General features: G+C 51.2%; 1 protein-coding gene across 1 annotated transcript in view; it reads left to right on the top strand.

Moving 5' to 3' along the window:
- LOC142764803 (uncharacterized) overlaps positions 1-26,133 on the top strand; it is a 35,812-nt gene extending 9,679 nt beyond the window's left edge. The window contains exons 4-5 of the mRNA XM_075865337.1: positions 2,390-2,485; positions 25,703-26,133. Coding sequence (XP_075721452.1) covers positions 2,390-2,485; positions 25,703-25,848 — 242 coding nt within the window. The 3' untranslated portion in view covers positions 25,849-26,133. The remainder of the gene's footprint in view (positions 1-2,389; positions 2,486-25,702) is intronic.
- Positions 26,134-26,372: the final 239 nt, after the last annotated feature.

Below are 26,372 nucleotides of genomic sequence, written 5' to 3'. Positions count from 1 at the left end.
GCAGTTTTTTTACTGCTAATTGTTACTCCTGGTTAGAGAAGAAACCTCGTAGCACAACCTCTGTGTACAAATGAATGTCATGCGTGTTGCAGTTCTGGGTTGGATTGGGCAGTTTATGTTTATTCCCACATAACCTCTCGCAGTCTTTAAGCGTGGGAACATTTCTATAAGTATTAGTCGAGGTCATTTGTGATCCTGAATGTATATTGCTAAATACCCATTGTTCATCTATAAGACAGTAGAGTGTGTGCTCTACGTATATGCGAATGAAGATGGTGTGGTCGCGGACAAATTATGGCTTCGTCTTTTTAATGGAAGATCAGCTCAAAGCCGCCCCACTTGTGGCACAGTGAACTTAATGTAATGGCTGGTGCAATCCCACGCTTGTGTTACACTACCGACGACACTCTTAACGTGACATGACGCTCCTATATGGAGTTTATCTAAAATGGTTGCATGCGCCACCACCGCTCTTGGAAAAACTAGTTGTGTACCCGACAAATGTCTGTGTTGGATTTGAGGCTTCAAGTTTATTGGAGTGGAGACAGCACTGCAAAACTAAGATATAACCCCTGCCATCCTGTTTAAAGGGCCATTCAACAGGCCCCATAACCAACTTCCGTTAGACTGTGAAAATTGCTGTATGTCTGATGAGGAGCATTATGCCACAGATTTTTTTCAATCGGTTCCTTGCGAGCTGAGAAAATTGTTTTTTAAATGGCGCGAAATGAAGATGAGAAGAGGCGAGCTAGAAACCCTTTCCGCTCACCCGCGTAGCCTTCGCAAGCCAATTACTTCCCTGCGCTTTTTGTCATTGATTGATTGATTTGTGGGGTTTAACGTCCCAAAACCACTATTTGATTATGAGAGACGCCGTAGTGGAAGGCTCCGGAAATTTTGACCACCTGGGGTTCTTTAACGTGCACCCAAATCTGAGTACACGGGCCTACAACATTTCCGCCTCCATCGGAAATGCAGCCGCAACAGCCGGGATTTGATCCCGCGACCTGCGGGTCAGAAGCCGAGTACCTTAGCCACTAGACCACCGTGGCGGGGCGCTTTTTGTCATCTGACCACGAGGTCACGCAGAGCATCGTAGCTTGAGCTACGAACGCGTTCCAGCTGCACACGTCCTGCTGATATCTGTTTCGCTGAAATAAGACACGATATTCGCCCATCAGAGATATTGTTACTTTGGTGTAGTGTTCACTGCAGCAGCGTTACTGAAGAAGCCGGTGCTATCACATCGTTTATCCTTGCGGAAGCTGCACAATATCAACAACCAGTTGCCACTCTCTAATACCGAGCGAAAGCCACTGAACCTAACTGCGTCGGCAAGTATCCAGGGATCGTTCGGTGAGAATTATTTGCTGCTGTCGAGAAGCTTTAACCATGGCCTACAAGATTGCGCGCGCGTGCCATCGTGGGCGGCATACTTTAACGCGTCACGCCACATTACTTCTATTGAGCACTCAAAGACGGCGGCGCCGTCCGGCATCGCCAACAGATAGCACTGAGCCAAAAAGAATGTGTGAAGGATAGAAGGCATGTTCGTGCAGGCACCAGCGACTGCCGCAATAGCTCAGTCGGTAGAGCTGCGAGCATTTTTCATTGAATCTCCTGAATCCATGGGCTCGATACCATGTGACCACGCTTACAGATGCAACGCAGCTCTGACTCACGTGTGTAACGCCGTACATACGTGCGTCCGTACGAACGCACCACAAAATATTTTCTCGAGACAAGTGTTGGAGCATTGTCAAGTTGGTGAAGCCGCAGCTGCGCGTCGATATCACGCTTCCCTTGCGAGCGCGCACTGACGTCATTTTCTCCCTCAACCACGCCATGCTGGAGGAGCTCGCAGCGCCCACAGCTGCGGGCTCCTCCACCCACTCGCTACAAACTTCTCTCTCGCTTATCCCTCTCCACCGCCCGTAATGCTCGACTGAACGCTTTTTCAGCTCGTTTATCTGCGATGAAACTTACACGAAACCTGACCCACCTCTCTTTTCTTTGCGTCTAAAACAAACTTATACTCGAGTAAACGCTACACCGGGTTTCGATTTTAACCGTTCCTCCAGCACCCAGGTCGGCGCCCTTTAAACCGGGTCGACGCCATGCGCACCGCTCCTGCTTCGCATCCCATCAGGGTTTCTTCCGAGGAGATAGTTCATAATTTTTTATGAGTGTTTTTGTTGCCCATTTGGTAGCTTTGATATAGCAACCTCTTATCTGTGACAGAAGTTCATCACTGATACCTTGGTGGACGCCGGCATCGAACACTTTCGGGTTAAAATGGGTTAGTCGATGACTGTAATTTGATGGTGATTGTGCTAATATGTTTCAAATATACATCACATTTAATTAAGCCTTTCATTTGCGTATGCAGATGATCGAGATGAAAAATGGCTGCTATATAAAACTGATAATGACTCTTGCGGTGTTCTGCAATACGACGAAATCTACGACAGTCTTGAAATCGAAAGTAAGCATTTATATTAATATTTTCACCTGTATATTTTTTTCTTCGGTTCTATTCGTGTGGTTTCCATATTAGCGATTTCTTCATGTAAATTTTAGCATGCTATAAGGAAAAAAATCAACGAAACAAAAACGATACGGACTACACAAGAGCGATAAAAGTGTATTTCACAGACCTTGAGAAAATATATGCACACAAAGAATGTGGGAAGAAACAGAAGAAAAGGAAATATGCGCAAAGACTACTCTGGCACCCACTTATCTCGAGGCCCGTCACCTTCGTTGGCTTCCAGAAATGGCACGCCCGCTTCTGTTAGTGAAAGTGTAGGAGCGCTGACTCTGGCAACCTGTGCTTCATTGTGCCCCGATATATTTACAAATGAACATGATACTCGGGCTTCGTAAAGGTTTTTGATCAACAGCATGGTGGCCATGAAGAAAAAAAATGTCGTGAGAACACTGAAACACCTATATCTATTTAAAGAAAATGATGGTTTCCCGATCTAAAAAGTCAGTATTGGATAAGCGTTTCGGCTCAGTTCAACAGCATCAGCTAGCACAGTGTTTTGCTGCCGCAGCTCAAGCGACAATAGACAGTTATGCCTCGAGCCACAATAGGTGCTCATTTGAAAGTTTTGAAGATTATATACAGAATCTCTTCGTAGCCTTACGAAGGTCGAGTAAAATGTTTCATGACCCTACAGTGGCGATGTCACATACTATACGTGGGATTCGCAGGTGGTTCGACACGTCCAGAATTTATAAGCAGTAAGTATACAGCACATATATAAGGTATAGAAACTGCATCCAGGAGAAGAGAGTAGCATGTGCAGGAAACGTCGGAGAAATGTAGCGTCGATGAGCTACACAGAAATGTCCCTGATGTGTAGACAAAGTGTGGTAAACCACATGACGTGGGCTTTCGGCATAAAATGTTGAACGTTGCAGTAATCTTCGTTAATGTACATTTTTGGGTTACTAAGCAATAAGTACTCATTAACTCAGCCACATGAAGGCTTTCAGCCAGAAACATGCAGTACTCAGTCACTTTGTGTTCTCAAAAGGTAGCACGTATCTCGCTACGTGCACTATAAATCTAATGATGGCGATGATCTGGAGTGTCATACAGAGCACATGTCAACTGAACTAACCCAAATAAAATTACTCAAATGTGCCTCCACAAATAGAATTGTCAATATTTGCAATAATTACCGTATAATGCTAATTAAGTGAGGTGTACTGTTAGCAAACTGTACGTCAAGGATATAGGAAGTTACCGATTACGTATTAGAGCGTTTGATTAATAACGTAGATAACTATGTAGAGCACCTGAACTCGCTTTAGCGTGAATGTACGTTAGTTAAAGTTAAGGAAAGGTAACGTGAACAACTAATATTATCGTTACGTAGAAATAACATGAGGTGTGTCTATTTAGAATGTATATTGAAACTGATGCGTTTAGCATCGACTAAGGTAGAGGACCGCACGCACAACCCACAGACCCCTTCTTCGTTATCATCTTCTGACTGCTGATATGTCAGCTACGTAGCATCACTCCCCCCCACCCCCCTGGCGGTAAAAGCACCACCTCGAGGGACAATAATTACGGTCTTCAGAAGGCAGGTGGTAAGGTTTTAGCCTGCTGGCATGCACAACATCACTGGGAGTCGTTGCAGGCAGGCTTGTGGTTTTGGATGCAGGAGTGATCTCATAGGTGACGTCAGTTACCTAGCGGATGATATGGCAAGGGCCCATGCAGCGAGACAAGAACTTTTCTGATAAGCCAACACGACAAACTGGGCACCACAGAAGAACAAGAGAACCGGGTGAGGAGTGAACGTCGGCATGCTGACTGTAGTAGATGGCTTTCTGGGTGGCTTGCGATGCCGAAAGTCCAGAGCGGGCAATTTGACGTGCGTGGTCGGAACGCACGTGAGCATGTTAGCGTCGCGTGCATATTCGGTTGACGGTGTTGTAGAGGTCGGAAGTAGGGTGTCGAGTGGTAGTGTCAGATCATGGCTATAGACCAAATAAAAGGGTGAATAACCAGTGGTGTCACGGCGCGAAGAATTGTACGCGAAGGTCACGTGAGGTCGCGCCAGGTCCCAGTCATGGTCGTCGGAGGACACATACGTCGCGAGCATGTCCGTGAGGGTATCATTTAGCCGTTCCGTAAGGCCATTTGTTTTGGGATCGTAGGATGTGATCAGCTTGTGCTGCGTCGAGGAAGACCACAGAAGATCGTCGATTACTCGGGGCAAAAATGCGCAGCCGTGATCCGTGAGTAATTGGCGAGGAGTGGCACGGTGTAGGATGACATCGTGGAGCAAAAAGTCTGCAACCTCAGTAGCGGTGCTGGTGGGGAGCGCTCGAGTGATGGCATACCTAGTCGGGTAGCCTATAGCAACAGCGACCCACTTGTTGCTCTATTTCGACTCCGGAAAAGGACCGAGAAGATCTTTATCAACACGAAAGAGAGGTTTGGGGGGGGATGGAGATCGGTTGAAGATGTCCAGCCGGGGGCGCAGTAGGTCGCTTCCTACGTTGGCATTTATCACAGGAAGGCACGTAACGGGGAACGGACCTGGCGAGACCACGCCAAAAGAAGTGGCGACGCACACGGTTGTACGTCCGAAATACACCCAGAGGACCAGATTGGTTCATCATGAAGCTCATGCAGCGCGGTTGAACGCAAATATTTTGGCACGACAAGAAGGAGCTCAGGCCCATCTGGCTGGAGGCTTCGACGGTACAGCGTGTTGTTCAGGAGGACGTTCATGTGAAGCGACGCGTCGTTCGGAGCAGATTCGAGACGGTCAATAAGTTGTCGCAGGGAAGCATCACGACGTTGTTCATCAGCGTTCTGAAAATCTGGGACATTGACATGACGCTGAGGCTAGGTTCGATGTCTGAGTCATCGGGCTGATCAACAGGGTAGTGGGATAAGCAATCGGCGTCCATATGGAGACGACCAGACTTATAAGCAACCGAGGAGGAATACTCCTGTAGGCGTAATTTCTAACGGTCAAGTCGTCCAGTGGGGTCCTTCAAAGAAAAAAGCCAACACAGCGCGTGATGATCTGTGACGACACAGAAAGAGTGGCCATAAAAGTGAGGACGGAATTTGGAAACCGCCCAGACAAGGGCAAGACTTTCCCGTTCTGTTATAGAGTAATTGCGGTCAGACTTTGATAGCAGACGGCTTGCATATGCAATTACACGGTCGTTGCTCCGCTGAATTTGCGCCAAAACTGCACCAATTCTGTGCTCACTCGCGTCTGTTCGCACTTCTGTAGGAGCATCGGGGTCGAAATGTGCAAGAATAAAAGGTGTTGTTTGAGTGGTGATTAGCTGAGAGAAGGTATCAGCTTGAAGAGGGCCCCAACGAAATTGGACGTCTTGTTTGAGAAGGCCGGTGATTGGCTGTGCGAGTGCCGCCAAGTTTTTAACGAACCAGTGAAAGTAGGAGCAGATGCCCACGAAACTGCGAACATCATAGAAAGAGCGTGAGACTGGGAAGTTTGTCACAGCGCGTACTTTCGCCGGATCTGGTCGTACGCCAGCAGTGTCAACAAGGTGACCCAACACGGTAATCTGACGAAGACCAAAGTGGCACTTGGAAGAATTCAGCTGCAGGCCGGCCCGTCTAAATATGAATAGAATGGTCGAAAGGCGTTCAAGGTGGGTTGCTAAGGTAGGTGAGAAAATGATAACATCGTCTATGTAACACAAACACGTCAACCATTCGAATCCTTGTAATAGCGTGTCCATCATTCTTTCGAAGGTCGCTGGGGCGTTGCAGAGACGGAAGGGCATGACCTTGAATTGGAAAAGACCGTTAGGGGTAACGAAGGCGGTGTTTTCTAGGTCCATGTCATCTACAGCAATTTGCCAGTAACCAGATCGGAGGTCGAGAGATGAAAACAAGGTGGCGCCATGGAGGCAATCGCGGTCATCGTCAATGCGTGCTCGAAGGTACACATATCTTTTGGTAATTTTGTTGAGGTGGCGATAATCAGTGCAGAATCACCCTGAGTGGTCTTTCTTTTTTACTAATACCACGGGAGATGCATAAAGGCTTGATGATGGTTGGAATACGTTTTACATGCGGAGCATGTTATACTATGGGCTAGTCATGCGCCGTCGCCGTCCGCAGCCTCCCCTCCTTCTCCGCCAGCCATCCGTGCATTCCATCCTCCTCTCAACACAGCGCGCGCTGAGCTCGCTTCTTCTTCAGCGCACCGTGCGACCTTTATGCGCAAGGCGGGGCCGCAAGGCGGGGCCGGCGCTCTCTATAAATAGCCGAGTGCCGAGCGCGCCACCCTTCGTTGGTTGATTTGTGCAGTCGCTTCACGTCTGATGTCACTGGTGAAAGTGTATGCTAACAAATCCGCAAATACACTTACTGACGTCCCTTCCAATAGCGTCAGCCATTGTGTTCGCGGTACCGCGAGAAATTCCGAAAACACTTCGTCCGTAAACAAGGCCGCACTGTGAAGAGCTCGCGATGCGGAATGCAAACGCTGGTGTCGAGCGGAAGATCTCCTGCTCCGAGAACGTGAAGCAGCTGCGAGACGTCAGGGTCGAGTAGGAGATCCCCAACGCGAAGCAGCTGCGATACGTCAACGTCGAGCGGAAGATTCCCAGTTTCGAGAACGTGAAGCCGCTGCGAGGCGTAAGCATCGACAATAGAATCTGGACGGTGAAGCCGCGTGCAAGCGTCGACGCCGCGAGGCCGATATCGATGCCGCCCGCGAGCGCGAGCACGCCGTGGTAGCGGCGTGGCGAGCCAACGTGCATCAACCACGTCTTTGCGAATTTCGACCTTCGACCGCTTCAACCAGACCCACTCACCCTTCACTTTACGAATCATCAAGCCATCCTGCTCAAAATACCCAAAGCGCCTCATCAATAAACATCGTCTTTCGCAGCATACGTGCGTGCGTGTTCACTCATGTTCATTCGTGTTTACTCATAACACACACGCATGTCGCAAATTACAAACCACATTTATCGCAGTTCGACATATTGTAACGAATGTAGCAGCCTCACAACAACGATGTTCTATTTACACGGTTTATTAAGGCCGAACTTGTGCCCAAAGTGATCGACGCACTGCAATCAAGATGATCCAACGGCGGTAGTCCTCGTAAGCCTCTGCATCGAGACCCCTCGTTCCCTTCTCCTTCACGCACGTTGGCTGTTTGGCGGAATACCGGGCGCATGCAGGGCCGGCTCGTGCATTGCGGCTGCCTTCGTCGCTCGTAGTCGTGCCGTTAGCGGTTCTCTGGTTCCCAACGTCCGCGTTGCGCGGAGCAATGGTAATTTCCTGTGGCATTATCTCCCCTTTCAAGAGGCATCACCCCGATGCTTTCAATGATAATGTATGCAGCGTTTCCGTCTCGGAAGGTTTGTAAGAGGGAAATCGTTGTGAAGCAAGCAAGTGGTGTGGCTAGTCCTCGTACCGGTCGTGGTACGGTTTCATGCGCACAATGTGTACACGCTCGGTGGGATGGCGTCATTTAGAATGCCCATGTCCTATAAGCTTGACTTCTTAAATGAGGTCGCTGAGTCGCCAAATATCGACAAATGAGTTTTTCAGACAGGCCTCGTCGTCGTACTGGGGTCCATATCCACACTTTGTCACAAACTTCATACCGTGTTTCACGTCTTCCTCGGTTGTAGCGGTCGGCATCGATTCGTTGTTGGTGACATAATCGGTACCTTGCTAATTGGCGGGCCTCCTCCGCTCTCTCTATATAGTCATCAGGATCAGAAGGGTAGTCATCTTGATCTATAGGCAACATAAAGTCCAGTGTTGTGGTAACTACACGACCGTAAACTAGTTGAAACGGGGTAATCTTGGTAGTCTCTTGTACGGCGGTGTTATAGGCGAAGGTGAGGTATGGTAAAGTTTCGTCCCACTTTTTGTGTTCGACGTCCACATACATAGATATTGTTACGCCACGTATGTGCCGGACGAAGAAGGAAAAAGAAGCAAGGGGTGTGGAAGAAGAAGATCATCATCATCTGCCTGCGCCGATACGGCTCGTCCCTCGAACCGTGTATCAATAAACCCCCAGACGCCTACTGAGGTCGTAACAGAGTGGTGGAAGGTGCTGGGTATAGGAACCAACGACGGGACCGCTACCCCTCGGATTTCGCCGGAGTCGTCGCCTCGCCGGCCTGCCTCCTTCTTTGGCCATCATGCCTGACGAAACAGAAGCTCGGGAACCAGTCCCCAGCAGTTCTTGGCCGTATCACAGAGAGCCACGAACCTTCTCCGGGAGGGCCAATGACGACGTGGACTCATGGCTCAAACATTTCAAGCGAGTAAGCAACTGCAACAAATGGGATGCTGCCTCCCAACTGTCACGCGTTGTTTTCTACCTCACTGATGTTGCCCTCGTTTGGTATGAGAACCATGAAGATATTCTGACAACATGGGAACGCTTTGTTGAAGAAATCAAGAAGTGTTTCGGCAACTCAGCTGCAAAAAAGAAGCTTGCCGAGCAGAGTCTTGCACAGAGGGCCCAGCTATCCGGTGAGACCTGCACCGTGTATACTGAAGAGATTTTGAGGCTGTGTAGGGAAGTCGATTCCAGCATGTCGGAAGAGGACAAGGTGGGGCATTTGCTGAAGGGAATTGCAGAAGATGTTTACAACTTCCTTATTAGCAGGGAAAGCCTGACTTCAGTGTCTGACGTTGTACGGCACTGCCGCACGTTTGAAACCCTGAAGCAGCGCAGAATAGCGCCTAAGTTTGGTCGTCTGGCAAATGTCACCTCAGTAGCCAGCATAGAAGCGGCCTCAACTGGTGACCTTTCGGCAACCATCCGCCAAATTGTTCGGGAAGAGTTACTCAGACATGGCGAAATGACACGTGAACGGGCAGCTGCCACGTCTCCATCCTATTTCCCGCAGGACACCACTGCCCCACAGCTTACAGTTTATGAACATCCATCCGTCAACGCAACGGAGGTTGCAGGGCCTCGGCGTATTCAGCAGTCAAGTCCGGTTTTTTACGAGCGATCACAGTACCCTCAACGTTTCCGTTCCGTACGCCCATACCACCCACCGACAACTGATTTCATTGAATCTCGGGCTTACGCGAACGCTCGCAGACGTGAACACTTCGAAGAACGGCGACGACCTCGTCCTGCGCCTGTGTGCTACAACTGTGGTCTGACTGGTCACATATCGAGGTATTGCGATCGTTCGCGCATACCACGCTATGATCAGTGGACAAGCTTGACCGATAAACCTGCTGTCCCACCTTTTCAAGGACACTGGCCCACCGACTCAAGACCCGGCAGCAGCTTCTGGCACGGACACCGGCGCAACAACTCCCCTGCCTCTGATCGAAGTGTGACGCCACCTCCTGCGCCTCGATCCCACCGGTCTCCATCGCCACGGCGCCGCCCATCGTCACCACATCAGGAAAACTAAACAGTGCGGCCGATGGGGGTGAGGTCGCTGGTGACTTGCTGCAAAACGAAATACCCCCGTCTGTGTTGATGTTCAAGAACAAGGTAGAAGTTTTTGTTGATGGTGTGTGTACGATGGCTTTGGTGGATACTGGTGCTACAGTTTCGATTATGAGTGCTGCTTTTAAACACCGTTTAGGACAAAAGGTGATGTTTTTGTGGGAGAAGGCAACAACATTCTGTGGCGTTGGTGGTAACTCGCTGTGTCCCATTGGTGTCTGTACCGCAGAAGTGTGCTTGGGTGATCAAGTGTTTGTCACAGAGTTTACGATTCTTCCAAGGAGCACACACGACATAATCCTGGGGATTGACTTCCTTCGAATGTGTGGCGCCACTGTTGATTGTAGAAATGGAGAGGTGTACATATGTGATGCTGCCCCTGGAGAACTATTAGAGAATTCAGACAGGGAGCACGGTGCGCTCCGGGTCAGTGAAGATAGCATTGTGCCGGCATTCTCTGCAGTCTGTGTTCCTGTATACTCTTCACGCATTGAAAACAGTGACAGTGCGTTCGACGCATTAGTGGAGCCCTTTCATCTCAGTTGCATTAAGAAGAACACATTGGTGCCGCATTGCATAGTGTCACTCGTTCAAGGACGCACAGGACTATGGGCGGTAAACTGTTCAGCTGAGTCGGTGGTTCTACCAGGAGGACTGAAGCTTGCCAAGTTCAAAACATACTCACCGATGGCAGTGGCTGCCCTCAGTGATGCTCCAGGTGGGGCCTCAGCCAATACTTCTACGGCCGATTCAAAACTTTTACCTATGATCGACAAGTCACTTACTACTGACAAACGCCGCATGCTTCTGGACGTTTTGTCGAAATACGTGGCGATTTTCGATTTTTCCCATGACCATGCGCCCTCGATTCCCGCGTCTCGGATTCTCCACAGGATAAACACGGGAACAGCACAGCCCATCCGCCAGAAACCCTACCGAGTGTCGCCGTCTGAGCGCAAGATAATTGATGAACAAGTGCGTGATATGCTGCAGAAGGGTGTCATTCGAGAATCATCGAGTCCTTGGGCGGCTCCCGTGATTCTAGTCAAAAAGAAGGATGGTACCTGGAGATTCTGTGTGGACTATCGCCGTCTAAACTCCGTCACAAAGAGAGATGTCTACCCTCTCCCACGCATTGATGACGCTCTAGACTGCCTCCATTCAGCATCCTACTTTTCGTCCATAGACTTACGCTCAGGCTATTGGCAAATACCTGTGCATTCAATGGACAAAGAAAAGACGGCTTTCGTTACTCCGGATGGACTATATGAATTTAACGTGATGCCTTTTGGTCTATGTAACGCGCCCGCTACATTTGAAAGATTCATGGACACCATTCTGCGCGGCCTGAAGTGGAACATCTGTATGTGTTATCTTGACGACGTTGTTATCTTCGGGCGTACATTCAGTGAACATAACGAAAGGGTAGAGCTGGTTTTGAAATGTATTCGAAATGCTGGCTTGGTTCTTAATGCAAAGAAGTGTCATTTCGGAGCTCGACAAACACTGGTGCTGGGACATCTCGTCAACAAGGATGGCATCAGGCCCGACCCGAATAAGACGGCGGCTGTTAGAGCTTTTAAACCACCTGGCTCAGTGAAGGAGCTTCGGAGCTTCTTGGGCCTCTGCTCTTACTTTCGCCGATTTATTCCCGCCTTTGCAGAAGTTGCCTTTCCACTGACCTGTCTTCTCCGCCAAGGTGCTAGTTTTGAATGGACTCCTGATTGTGAAACTTCTTTCAACCAACTGAAGTTCTTGCTCACGTCGCAGCCTATCCTGCGGCACTTCGATCCTTCTGCGGCGACTGAAGTTCACACCGACGCAAGCGGCATTGGCATAGGTGCAGTCCTGATACAGCGATGTAATCAAGTGGAACACGTAATCGCATATGCCAGTCGTACTTTAAGTAAGCCGGAACGCAATTACACTGTGACCGAACAAGAATGCCTTGCACTCGTCTTCGCTGTGCAGCGATTCCGCTCATACCTATACGGTCGTCCTTTCCAAGTAGTTACGGATCATCATTCTTTGTGCTGGCTTATCAACCTTCGGGATCCGTCAGGCCGTCTAGCACGCTGGGCCCTCCGGCTGCAAGAGTACAACTTCACGGTATCGTACAAGAGCGGCAGGAAACACGCGGACGCAGACTGCCTTTCAAGGATGCCAGTTGATGCTACAGTTTGCGACGCTGACGATTTCGATCATCTGATTGCGTCCGTAGCACCAGCGTTCCCGGATAAGGCCACCTTTGAAACTGAGCAGCGGAAGGACGTGAGTTTGAATCCGTTATTCGTGATCGCACAAGCATCCACTCCGGAAAGCCGCTTTTGCGTCCGTGATGGTCTACTGTACAAGAAATCCATCTCCGGCACCGGTTCCCGCTTCCTGCTGGTGGTTCCAGAGGCACTACGGTCATCTGTTTTGTACGCCATGCATGATGACGCCACTTCAGGTCACCTCGGAACGACGCGCACTCTTCACCGTACCCAGGAACGCTTCTACTGGCCACGTATGCGCCAGTCAGTTGAGTTGTACGTGGCCAGTTGTGCGCAATGCCAGGCGCACAAATCTCTCTCAGCAGCTCCGGCCGGACATCTACAACCTGTGACGCCTCCCAGTTCTCCGTTCGAACAAATTGGCATTGACCTGGTGGGCCCTTTTCCGCGTTCATCGAAAGGCAACAGATGGATTGTGGTATGTGCTGACCATCTTACTCGGTACTGCGAGACTGCTGCCCTGCCATCCGCGACTGCTGGTCAAGTGTCGTCCTTCCTTCTCCATTCTATCATACTGCGTCATGGGCCCCCTCGCGTCATCATAAGTGACCGTGGACGTCAATTCACGGCAGACGTTGTCGAACAACTTCTCCGTATGTGTGGCTCAGAGCTCAGACACTCGACGCCTTATCACCCGCAGACGAATGGTCTCGTCGAGCGAACAATTCGAACACTGGTGAATATGCTTTCTATGTACGTTGCTTCGAACCACAAGAACTGGGACGATGTCTTGCCGTTCGTCACATACGCGTTTAATACTTCCCAACATGAGACCACCGGCTACAGCCCGTTCTTCCTCCTCTATGTTCGACCCCCCCGTTATACTCTGGATACAATATTTTCCTTCTCTGATCGGGACCAATCAGAAATCTCCCTAGCAGAAACTCTTTGTCTCGCCGAAGAAGCTCGTCGTCTTGCTCGTTTACGTACAATAGCCTCGCAAGACAGATCGAAAGTTCGTTATGACAGCAAGCACCGGCAGGCCACATATATTCCGGGAGATCTCGTGTTGGTGTGGAAGCCTTTACGCAAACGTGGCTTGTGCCAAAAACTGCTCGCGCACTACATCGGACCTTTTGTTATCCTTGACCGCCTGAGCGCAGTCGACTACCGCATCGCACGTCTTACAGCTAGCGGGAGACGTTCCAGAAAGACAGAGGTCACGCATGTCGCTCGCCTGAAGCCTTTCAGTCAACGCGACACTGCATGAAACGCGCGGCGCGCTTTGTCTGCGAGGGGGGAAATGTTACGCCACGTATGTGCCGGACGAAGAAGGAAAAAGAAGCAAGGGGTGTGGAAGAAGAAGATCATCATCATCTGCCTGCGCCGATACGGCTCGTCCCTCGAACCGTGTATCAATAAACCCCCAGACGCCTACTGAGGTCGTAACAATATCATGTCAGCTAGAGTTCTGTTAAGGCGTTCAGTCAGGCCGTTGCTTTGAGGGTGATATGCGGTAGTTTTCCCGTGAACAGCGTGGGTCATGTTCAGCAGGCATTCCATGAGTTCCGCCGTGAAAGCCGGTCCGCGATCGGTGATTACAACAGCTGGAGCGCCATGCCGTAACACTATGCTCCGTACAAAGAATTTGGAGACCTCAGCTGCCATTCCTCGATGCAAGGAGTCTGTTTCCGCGTATCTCGTTAAATAATCAGTCGCTACAACGATCCACTTCTTGTCAAGTAAAGACGTCGGGAATGGTCCAATGATATCCATGGCAACTTGTTGGAAGGGTGCTTTTGGTGGGTCTATCGGGTGCAGAAGGCCCACTGGCTTAGCACGAGGCGCTTTCCATCTTTGCCACTCGCGGCATGTTCTGACATAGCGCTGCACTGAAGACAATAGCTTGGGCCAATAGTAGTGCTGACTGATTCGTGCAAGCGTTCGATTGACCCCCAATTATCAAGACGTAGGCTCATCGTGGCACGCTTGTAATATTTCTTGCCGCATAGTTGCGGGAACGACAAGAAGAAACTTTTCACGGTTGGGCTCAAAGTTTCTCTTGTTGAGGACATTTTCTCGGAGGCAGAACGATGCGAGGCTCCGAGAAAATATACGAGGTACTTGTACGTCAGCTCCTTTTAGGTGTTTGATGAGCGAGAGCAATTCTTCGTCCGCATGTTGAATTTAAGCTATCTGAGAAGTCTCGACAACAGCCACGAATGGAAAGCCCTCTTCGTCTGCTAGTGCTGTGTCTGCAGGTGCCCGTGACAAACAGTCGGCGTCGGTATGCTCCCTGCCAGATCGGTATACCACAGTTATGTCAAATTCTTGCAGTCTGAGGCTTCACCTTCCTGGTCGTCCGGACGGGTCCTTGAGGTTGGCGAGCCAGCAAAGGGCACGCTCATCGCTGACTGCCTTGTATGGTCTACCATACAAGTATGGCCGAAACTTACTGATTGCCCAGATGACGGCAAGGCATTCTTTCTCTGTGGCCGAATAATTGGTCTCCACCTTTGTTAGAGTCCGGCTGGCGTATTCTATCACGTTTTCTTCGCAATTATGCCACTGTATTAGGATGCATCCTAAGCTGATGTTGCTGGCGTCTGTGTGTATTTCCGTGTCAGCTGTTTCATCGAAATGAGAAAGGATTGGGGGCTTTTGCAACCGTTTTCTTAATTCGTTGAAGGCGCTTTGTTGCTCTGTTTCCCACTGGAAAGGTACATCTTCTCTCAGAAGTTTCGTCAAAGGTTCTGCAATCTGCGAGAAATTTTTGACAAATCGTCGGTAGTAAGCATGGAGACCTAGGAATCTCCGTACTGACTTTTTGTCTGCTGGCACCGGGAACCTTGCAAGGGCGGCTCTCTTTTCGGAATCAGGGTGCACACCGTGGGCGCTAGCAACGTGCCCAAGGAATCGAAGCTCTTCGAAACCGAATTGGCACTTCTCTGGCTTGATGGTTAAATCTGCCGAACAGATTGCTTCTAACACTGTTCGCAGGCACTTGATATGCTCCTCAAATGTAGCGGCGAAGATGACCATGTCGTCAAGGTACACTAAGCAACACTGCCACTTCAATCCTGCAAGTACACTGTCCATCATGCGTTGGAACGTTGCCGGCGCACAACAGAGACCAAAAGGGAGAGCCTTGAATTCATAGAGTCCGTCCGGGGTAACAAAAGCAGTATTCTCGCGATCATGTTCATCAACTTCGATCTGCCAGTATCCTTTTTTCAGATGTAGTGATGAAAAGAACTTGGCACAACGAAGTCTGTCTAATGTGTCGTCCATACGCGGGAGGGGATATACATCCCGTGTGGTCACAGCATTTAATTTTCGGTAGTCGACGCAAAAGCTTAGCGTGTTATCCTTCTTCTTGACAAGTAGTACAGGAGATGCCCACGGACTGCTAGAAGGTTGAATAACATCATCTGCAAGCATCTCTCTTACTTGATTCTTGATAATTTCCCTTGTAGTGCCATCATCACCATCGTCATTTTTTCCATCACCGCGCCGCGTCTCTCGCGCAGCTGGCGCGAGCTCGAGCTGCGCGAGAATGAGAACGAGCTGACACGCCTGGCGTGGCGGACGCTGGTAACCGACGTGGCTCCGCTTCAGGCCAGGAATAAAGTGGCGAGATCGGCAAGGCCCCATCGGCCGCCTTCGACGTCATCTCACGTCTCCTCTTCTCTCGCCGCTACATTGGTGACCCGGAGAACACGCCCTTCGCCGAGCGGCCCGCGGCCATGTTCCCGCAACTCTGCCCACCAGTGCCGCCGTACCAATCAACTTACCCCAAGGTATGGTTTATGCAACTCGACGCCGTTCTTGCGGTGAATGGCATCACGGACCAGCTGCTGATGCACGCCATTCTTCTCGACGCCCTACCGGTAGAGTTGCGCCATCTCGCTGCCACTTCAAGCACCAGCACGCAGCCTTACGATGCCCTCTGCACTGCAGTGCTCGCCCGCAGCGGCAACACATACCGTCCGCTTCCGTTTACCCGCACCAGGCAGGTTTCCCCGGCGTCGCAGAGCAAGGTACGCACGCAAGCGCACGCAGAGCAAGCGACGGCACGTGACACCGTGGCCCTCGCCGTTTCCGCGACCACCAGCTCAGACGTCTCGGCCTCCTCCTCCTCGCCGCAGCTGCTGGTCAGCTCCTCGACGGTGCCCCCTGCCGCTCCGCCACCTGCCACTGGTGCCAGCAATGGCCTGCCGGGTGCCTCGCCACATTCCACTCGCACCTCCCCGGCCAGCAGCCGACCACACTCGGCGTCCCCGCTCCCCGCCCATGTCCCTGTCTCTGTTTCGTGGTCTACGACGGGCCCCAGCGCCGTGTCTTCGCGGAGCCAGAGCCTGCCCTCATCGTCGGCGTCGACACCGGCAACCACCAAAGCAGCTGCCACCGTCGCCCCTCTGCCCGTGGCGCCGCAGCAGGCACCTGCGTCGAGACCCGGCGTCGCACAGGTGGTTTCGGCCAGCCCCAACTCTCGCACCTCTGGTGCCCGCCGGCTCATCCAGCCGAAACAGCCACAGATCCTGCCCAAGCTGTCGAGCGGCAGCGCGAACATGACGACGCCTTCGGCAGCGGCGACCACCCGGTCCCAGTCTCCCCGGGCGGCCCAGCACAAGGCCACAACGCGGCCCACGCCTGTACCGGCGCCGCACCCTGCGACCACGGTGCAGCGCGGAGCCGCGATGGGGCTCAACACGGGGAGTCCGCTGCTCATCGGGAACCCCGCGGCAGCGCAGCCGGGCATGTTTCCGGCTGGACCTGCGCACGGCACTTTCCTGCTAAACCAGGACATTCCGGCCCTGGGCCACAGCCCGATTCTGATACAAGGCGCACTGGGGCAGACCCAGAGCTCTCTGGGACAGATACAGGGGGTCCAGCTGACCCTGCGGCCACCCCATGCCACGGGCCTGACCCTGGGACCTCAGACGGGGCCCAGGCCCCATGGAGAACATCCAGGACCGCCTGGAACCCCAACGCTTGTCATTCCACAGAACCTGGGGCCAAGGCCCAACATCTTTCTGGCACTGCCACGCATGATGTCGCCCCCCTCGTTTGCCATAGTCCCGGGACAGCCACTGACGCTGCAACAGCTGCAGGCCATGCTGCCCACGCAGACCATGCTGGCCCAGCCCACACTGGGTGCGTTCCAGGCAGCCCAGCACCAATCCCTGGTGCAGATACCGACGTTCACCCAGCCGCAGATACTGGCGCATGCCCACCATCACCACCACCACCATCATGGGGCCCTGTCGGGACCGCTAATCTCGACAGGCGGCAGTATAGTGTCCTGTGCACCCAGCGCCAACATTGTCACCCACCATCCTGTCAAGACCTCACGACACACGGTCCACTCTCGGCCTGTCCGACCAGGTCACCGTGAGACCCGCTTGTTGGCCAGCACAGCGACCCGGCACTTCCTCCTGCGTCCTCTGCGCAACTCCCAGTGTCGCCCGCCAGAGACCGCTGCCTACTGATGGCCCTTACACGTTGACAAACTGGACTTGCCAAAGGAACACTTTATGGACTGCCGTTCATGTACATAGCATTTGTCGCCCTCTTTCTTTTTTTTTCATATGCGTTCAAACCGCGCAAAGCGCTAGGGGGGGAGCCCTGTAGTGCCATCATCACCATCGTCATTTTTTCCATCACCGCGCCGCGTCTCTCGCGCAGCTGGCGCGAGCTCGAGCTGCGCGAGAATGAGAATGAGCTGACACGCCTGGCGTGGCGGACGCTGGTAACCGACGTGGCTCCGCTTCAGGCCAGGAATAAAGTGGCGAGATCGGCAAGGCCCCATCGACCGCCTTCGACGTCATCTCACGTCTCCTCCTCTCTTGTCGCTACACCCTCTCCTTTGGTGAAAGGCGGCACGGGTGCTGGCGTACCGGCCTGGTTGTCTCGTCTGTAACGATCCTGTGTTTTGCAATGGTTGTGCGTTGTACCTTTGAACTATTGGAGAAACAGCTGCCAAATTCCCGTACAAGGTCGTATAGCTGTTGACGTTGGATCACTGAAAAATTGGGACTTACGGATATTACGTCGCAGACATCAGATGTTGGTTTCATATCCGTTGACGTTGTTTCAAGGCTGCATACTTCTGTGGCTTCACAAACCTCATAAAGAAAGGCTATGGCTGTCCCCTTTCTGATGTGCTGCAATTCGTTCCCAAAATTTGTCAGGAAGACGTCTGCATACCTGTTTCGTAGCTAGATAATCCCTCGCGCCACGCAAACACCTCTTTTCCGGAAAACTTCCATGTTGCTGTCTGCCACACCTTCGTAGTCACCAAACGTATCATTTCTGACTGGAACCATTACACTGCTCTGCGGCGGTACACTCACATCATCATCGACGATGCGCAGCGGAGTGGTGTATTGCTCGTCTGCTCGAGCTACGTTTATAGCTTGTTCCGTCGAAAATGATACGCTGGACCTCTGCCAATTAATAATGGCACCATTTGCTTGCAGGAATTTCATTCCGAGTATAACTTCTCTCGAACATATGGGTAGGACAACAAAGTCACCAACGAAAGTGGAACCTTGTATCTAAACTCTTGCGGCGCATCTGCGAGAGGCATAATAAGGTGACCGCCTGCCGTACGTACTTGAGGTCCACTCCATTCGGTCTGAACTTTCCTGAGGCACTTCGCTAAATCGTAGCTTATCACAGAGTAATCCGCACCGGTATCGATTAAAGCCATGAGCTCTAGCCAGTCAATTACCGACGGCTAGTCTGAAGTTATCTTCTCATTACTGCACTTCTTTACCTAGAGACAGTCGTCGTCGTCGTCACGCTGGTGTCGCAGTGGAATCTTCGTATTTCGCATCACCAGCGGCCCCGCCTCCACAGGTCGCCCACTTCAGTTTCCCGGGTTCGGACTAGGTGAACGATGCCTAGGTGCGTTCGGAATGGAACGTGGGCTTGGCGAGCACTGATGTAGAGGGGATGGTGACCACGGTTGGTGACGACGATGCAGGTCGAAGCTCTGACGTGAGCACAGGTATTTCTCGATGTCGCACTGCCTTTCGCCGTTTCGCGGACACGGTGCGTTGACCGAAATCCTCGAAGACCAGCTTGACGATATCGGCAAAACCGGTAAAGATGGCCAGCCTCTCCACAGTGGAAGCACAGGGGCCTACGTTCCGCATCTCGCCATACATCGCTTTTCCGAGGTCTTGTCTCTGTCGAAAGAGGTGCGCTGCCAGTTCACTCTACGATATGGCGCGGGCTACGTGTTGTCGGTGCGTAAGTAACAGGTGTCTCGATAGGCGCACAGTGAACAGCAGGCCGCCTGAGCACCTCAGAATAAGTTACCGCGCGTTGTGTCGGTGGTGCATCCCTTTGCGGCTCCCGTATGTCCTGCCGAATTTTTTCTCGGACAACATCTGCAATAGACAGGTCCGGTGAAGCGGGTGGCTGCAGCTTGCGTAGTTCCTCCCTGACAACTGACCGGACGAGCTCCCGCAGAGTGTCAATATTATCGACAACGTTTGCCGAGAAGACCCCTGCTGATGTGCAGGCTACGTCACGATTGTATTGGCGGGTTCTCTGCTGCAGCGTCGCTTCTATTGTTGTTGCTTCCAACCGAAACTCAGCAACAGTGCGCGGCGCATGGCGAACAAGCTGCACGAACAGCTCTTGTTTTACCCCATGCATGAGATGACGCACCTTCTTGTCTTCAGTCATGTTGGGATCAGCTCGCTTGAACAGGCGGGACATGTCCTCTATGTACATAGCGACAGTCTCATTCGTGCGTTGATTCCGTGCACGAAGAGCTGCTTCTACCTTTTCCCGGCGATCATTGTTGCCAAACGTACACAGTAGTTGCCGCCGGAACTTTTCCCAGGACGTCAAAGACGCGTCGTGGTTTTCGTACCACCCTCGTGCTGCGTCTTCCAAAGAGAAGTAGACGTTGCGCAACTTGCCTGCTTCGTTCCATTGGTTTATGTTCGCCACCCTCTCGAAATGATCCAGCCAGTCTTCGGCGTCCTCGAACGGGTCACCATAGAACACCTTCGGTATGACGGGCTGGCTGACAATGAGCTGTGATGGTGCAACTTGGATAGTCATGGTGGTGGCGTTTCTTGTTTCCGTCGCTGATGCCCTTGTCACAGGGGGAATTAGTCCAAATTCTGGTGAATCCCCTCGAATACGGCGACTGATGCGTTGGTGAACCGGCGTAAGCTCCACGGCATGTGGATGGTTAAGGCTTGGAATTCGTTCTCTCGTGGGGGTTGGAATCATCTACCCAGCACCTCCACCAGAAAATGTAACGAATGTAGCAGCCTCACTACAACGATGTTCTATTTACACGGTTTATTAAGGGAGAACTTGTGCCCAAAGTGAACGACACACAGCAATCAAAAAGATCCAAGGGCGGTATTCCTCGTGAGCCTCTTCCTCGAGCACCCTCGTTCTCTTCTTCTTCACGCACGTTGGCTGTTCGGCGGAGTACCGGGCGCATGCAGGGCCGGCTCATGCATTGCGGCTGGCTTCGTCGCTCGTAGTCGTGCCGTTAGCGTTTTTCTGGTTCCCAACGTCCACGTTGCGCGGAGCAATGGTAATTTCCTGCGGCAATATATGCTCCGCATGCTAATCATGTGTTCCCACTCGAGAAACTGGTCATTTTTCTTTTTCGTACGCATTTTGGCCACTTCTTTTTGAATCACTACTCGCTCGGACGTTGACACGCGGTACGGCCGGCGGTGAATGGGCGCACAGTCACCACTGTTGATTCGGTGAGTGAAAATTTTAGTCTGGCCCAAGGGACAATCGCCGGTGTCGAAAATGTGAATGTATAAGCTGAAAACCAAGCAGAGAGCGTCGGTTTGGTGAGGTCAAAGCACCAATTCAATCATTTTCGAAAAATAGCTTCGTCTGAGCTGGGTGACCGTGAGACTGCGCTTCGATCAGGAGCAGATAGAGCGACAACACTGACATCGTCCTCTGCTATGGCAGTTAGCTGGGCTAGAGACACCTGGCAGGGCAACACTTGAGGGCTGAAACAAAAGTAAAGGAGCGGAAGTAACACACAGTTACCCGCTATGATTGCGATGGTATAGGCACAGTAAAACTTTGCGTCAGCTGAACGTCAGAAATCAGCGTAACGATATAATCGCCGTCAGGAACGGGAGGAGCCGATGACAAAGACACGTACGTGACGGCTCGAGGTGGCAGTCGAACGAAAGCGGTTGGGCTCAAGCGGCTGGTGGGCTTTGCAGAGTAGTCGACAAAAATTGAAAGATTGAGGCTGAGGGTACTAGGCGAGCAGTGAATTAAAGCCGAGTGTGCCGAAAGTAAATCAAGGCCAAGTATGAGCTCTTGAGGGTAACAGGCTAGCAGGGAAAAAACATCATGGCGTGACGACCAGCAATGCTGACTCGAGCAGTGCACATTCTGATTACTGGCACAGTACCGCTATCGGCAACACGTATTGCCTGGGTCGTAGATTCCGTCATAATCTTTTGCCAGCGGCGGCGTAGAGAAGCGCTCATAATAGACCGGTGCGCACCTGTGTCAATGAGGGTGGTCACAGGAACACGGCCGACTTGTACTTCAAGCAGGCTGTGGTGCGTAGCAAGCGTCAGTAGATGAATTTCGGCCATCATTGGTATTGCAGCTTCACCTCTATAAGCTGCAATATCTAGTTTTCTTACTTAGATCGTCCAGAGAAGCTCGGCGAGGAAAAGCGCTGAAGCAGCGGGGAGCGGGACTGGCGACGTAGCGGCGACGGGGAGCGGGAGCGGCGGTGACCGGGCAAAGGGGCGTCAGTGGAGGGCTCGTAAGATGATGACGAACAGAAATTGAAGGGTGCGGCGACTGAACGTCGAGGGGTCGTTGGGTGCAAGTGCACAGATGTAGCGAAAGTCTGACGTGGTTGGTTTGACAAACGGCGGCGGCGATAGCGAGAAACATGCCCAGACTAATGGCAGGAAAAACAAATAGGCCGGTCGTCGGGTGTTCACCATTCCGAATGGTTACGGAAGGGCATTGTTGGAGGTAAACGGCGAGCTTGTCCTGAGGAGTAACACAGGACTTCAGGGCGGTCAAGGGACATGGTGATGGAAGGCCCTGCCTCACCAGAGTTTGTAATAACGCCACTGACGACGGTTGTTGGTCTGAGGCGAGCGTTGCGAAAACGGGTGGCTGAAGAGGAGCCGGACAGGTGCCTTCGATTTCCCGACGAACAATGCGTGTGACATTGTCATACGTGGGAGACTGGCGGGCGGCTTATCACGATGAGGTTGCGGCCGTGTTGGGCAGCTGGGTGACTCGCTGAGTAATACGGTGGCTCTTGGCTTCTTCGAACCGGTCGCTCTATTAATTGATGGTGTCGAAGGTTGCGACGTTGTTATATACTAGAAGATTAAACGCGTCATCTGCTATGCCTTTCAGCACATGGGCCACTTTCTCAAACTCACTTATGTGCTCGTCAATCTGGCGGTATAGGTCAATGACGCCGTGAATGTACGCGACGTACGACTCCGTCTAGGTCTGCGCTCGCGCCGCCAGGTATTTGCGCGCTGCAATCTGCCGCTGAATAGTGTCGCCAAAAAGGTCGCGAATCTTCTCTTTAAAGGAGTCCCAGCTCATAATTGGGCAGCAACTAACGTGGGACCATCGTAAGGCGTCATTATTTTCCTTAAATGTTCACACAAATCAGCACGTATCACAGACAATGTCGCACCTGTGTCCACCAAAGCATCGACTCGCACTCCTTCCACTTCCACAGAAACCATGTTACACGGGCCTAATGGAGGAATTTCAGTTCTAATTCCGAATGCAGTTTTTCCTCCACAAACTGCATTACTTAGTTTTCCGAACGAATATCAGAGGCGAATGAGGCGGGCCGAAGTGGAGAAGTTGAACGGCGGAAGGGCGAAGGCGAGCGGCGTCTCGTGTTTCGGCTGTTTCGTGGTGCAGTCGATGCAGAAGGAGATGGAGACCGGTGCGGGGGAGACGAATAACGCCGACCTTGATAAGACGCCCCGTTGTACAAATCCCGTTCACGCACATCGTTCCGACGCTCATCTTGCTGGCGTTTCCGGCAGTAACGGGATATGTGGCCGCGATAGCCACAGTAGAAGCATACAGGGCGAGACGAGCGCCACGGTGGAGAATAGAAGGCATTCGGGGCACTTGGAGATAGCGCGGTCAGGTGGGCCGAAGGGTCAGGGGGCACGGAATGGTAGTTCACAGGGGTAGCGGCAGCAACTGACGCGTAGGATGGACGTGGCAATGTCGCGTGGGCGTCGCTGGGAGGCACGGCAGCAACTTGAGGGTACGTGGCTAAAGGGTGAGAAGCAGGTGGCTGTACGGGTGCAGAGCCAGTCAGGGATGTAAGTTCCTCCCTGATGATGTCACGTAAGGGCATTCCCGAAGGCTGAGTAGGTCGCGGTGTAGGAGGTGTGAAGCCCATGGACCGCAATTCTTCGCGTATAATGTCCCGGATGAGGTCACGCAGATGGCCATCTGACGTGGAGTGGTGGTCGCCGATGTCTGGTTGAAGGCGGATGGAGTCCAGCGCATCAAGGCGCTGGCATGTCGCAACGACATCAGCGATGGTAGCTGGGTTTGGCACAGCGAGGGCATTAAAGGCAACAGGCCCAATGCCTTTCAATATGTGGCGCACTTTGTCCGATTCCGGCATGGATTTATTGACACGCCGGCAGAGTGCGAGGACATCCTCGATGTATGAAGTGTACGATTCACCGCGATGTTGTCGGCGAGTATCGAGTGTCCTCTTCGCGACGGTGGATCGAATGTCTGGTGTCCAAAAGACGTGCCGCAGCTGCTGCTGGAAGGTAGCCCAGTCGGGTAAGTCAATGACGTGGTTAAAATACCATGTCTTTGCGACTCCTGTCAGATAAAATGGGACGTAACGCAGTTTGGCGGCCTCGTCCCACCGATTAGCGACACTTACGCGGTCGTAGTCGTCGATCCAGTCTTCTACGTCTTCTCCACGACTACCAGCGAAGAGCGGGGGTTCCCGCTGATGTCCGTGTATGTAAGTAGGAGGAGCAGCTTGCGGCGGTGCGTGGTTGATGACATCAGTGCCGGCAGGCTCGGTCTGGGACATGCTGCCTGACTGTGGGAGCAAGCGGCGGCCTGAACGAAGCTCCAGGGGGTATAGCGGGCTGCGGGAGGTCAGAGGACCGAAAATCCACCTCCACCACGTACGAAGTCTTGGTAGTCTTGGCTGCGACAGCGTTTATTTGAGGAAAGACCTCGCAAAACGAACGGGCAGAGCCAGCACACAGACGATGACGATGATGATGAACCAGAGTGGCAATGAGGGCAAAGAGACAAGTGGATGATGGTGATTGTGATTATGCAGGGATGATGACGATGTAAGTTACAAATGCCCACAATATATATATATATATATATATATATATATATATATATATATATATATATATATATATATATATATATATATATATATATATATATATATATATTTGTGTGTGTGTAAGAGACGGCACAAAGAATTGTAATTTAGTAAATTCTTTTCCGTTGCGAGGCATCAAAGTCGTGACGATTCAATCGGCAGCGCGTGGCGGGCGCCAGCCACAAAAAACGCACTTCCTCCTTCGTACTAACGGCAAGCTTCCTATATACACAATTTTACCGCTGGTGATATGCCGATCTTGAGGCATATTACCGTGGTCTCAGCTCTCAGCTTTCCAACGATATGGCCAGAAGGGCACGCCCGGTGGCCTACTCGTGAGCTTTGCCTTAGGAGGCTTGGTCGCCCGACCAAGCCTCCTAAGGCAAAGTTTCTCATTTCACGAAAAGAGCGCCCTTTTCAAGGACACACTAAAGTAACAATAGTGATACTATTTACTTCACGATCATTCTGTTTAAACCTGTGAGTACACATTTCCTGCGTTATTTGTGTTTGAGCAGTGCGTAAACTTTTCAGGTACCAACGTTGATAGCTTGGGCTCGTCCTGTGTGTGTTCTCCTTGTGCGTACTTTCTTCTTGGGCATCGCTCTGCATGCTTCGATCTTGTAGCCGTTCTTCGCGTCACCTTCGAACTTTTTAGTATCGCATTGATTGGTTCGCCCTTGTGGGTGAATTACGACATTTTTATGAATACACATTCATATATCTGTCGTGGATATCAGTCATCGCACCCAAGAGTTCGCGAATATCAGTCATCGCAAGTCATCGCAAGAGTTCATACAGTTGGTATTATCATAGAAATAAATAAATAGAGAAAACGATATAGAGAGAGAGAGATAAAAAGGTAGAAAATAAAGGAGACGAAAAAAATGGGAATAAAGAGGGAGCTAGATCAAAAAAAAGAAAAAAAAAGATTAGTAGCGTGAAACAAAGTGATCAGCACAAGCAGGGTAAAAGAGAGACATAAAAACCGAGAAACAGAAAGCATGGAACAGGAAAGAAATGCCACCTATCTCCGCTTTGCGTTCAGGTTTGTGACAACCTATGCAAAAACGCAGTTTTTTTATACTAACCTTGTTTTCGCTTTTCAGGGCGCACATATTACGAACTGCTCGTGAATCAAGATAATATGCACAACTTGCCACCGGATTGTTTAAAGGCTTATCTGGAAAAAATTGGCACCACAGCCGAGAATAAAAATAGCGATGAAGATTTGAAGACTTGCAAGTTTGAGTAGAGTTAGCAAGAGTGCCAGTTTTTTGCGCAAATCAATTTTTCTTTCAGAAAAAAAACATCCAGTGATGTGGAGTGTGTTACTTTATTTATACTAAAGGTGTCCATTATAATAGCTTAGTTTTATAAATTATTGCATAGTTTATTTATTTAGTTACGCCAAGAATTTGATGAATCACGTTTATAGATGTCATCGTTAATGGCGAACGTTTAATTAAGCAAAAAATGTTATTTTGGTGGTTCGAATCTGGCAGATAATAAATGTATAAAAGCGAAGCTTCTGAAGACATGAAGGTGTCCATTTGGTTTGATTCCGTCCGTGCACAGTACACATTTGGCTCACAAGTGCAGATCTGTGCGCAAAACCGTCTACAAAGGGCACATGTGGTTTAAGAATACCCCACGTGGCCATCGGTTCGTGCGTCTGTACTTCCGTCAATCCGTGCATGCGGGCGTCTATACGTCCATACTTTATACTAATCTGTGGCTTCAACGCATACATTACGAGCCTTACGACTTAGCTTCGGT

Source organism: Rhipicephalus microplus, chromosome 6 (assembly GCF_043290135.1).
Source record: "Rhipicephalus microplus isolate Deutch F79 chromosome 6, USDA_Rmic, whole genome shotgun sequence".
In the NCBI taxonomy this organism is placed as follows: domain Eukaryota; kingdom Metazoa; phylum Arthropoda; class Arachnida; order Ixodida; family Ixodidae; genus Rhipicephalus; species Rhipicephalus microplus.
This window is presented reverse-complemented; position numbering and strand designations above follow the sequence as displayed.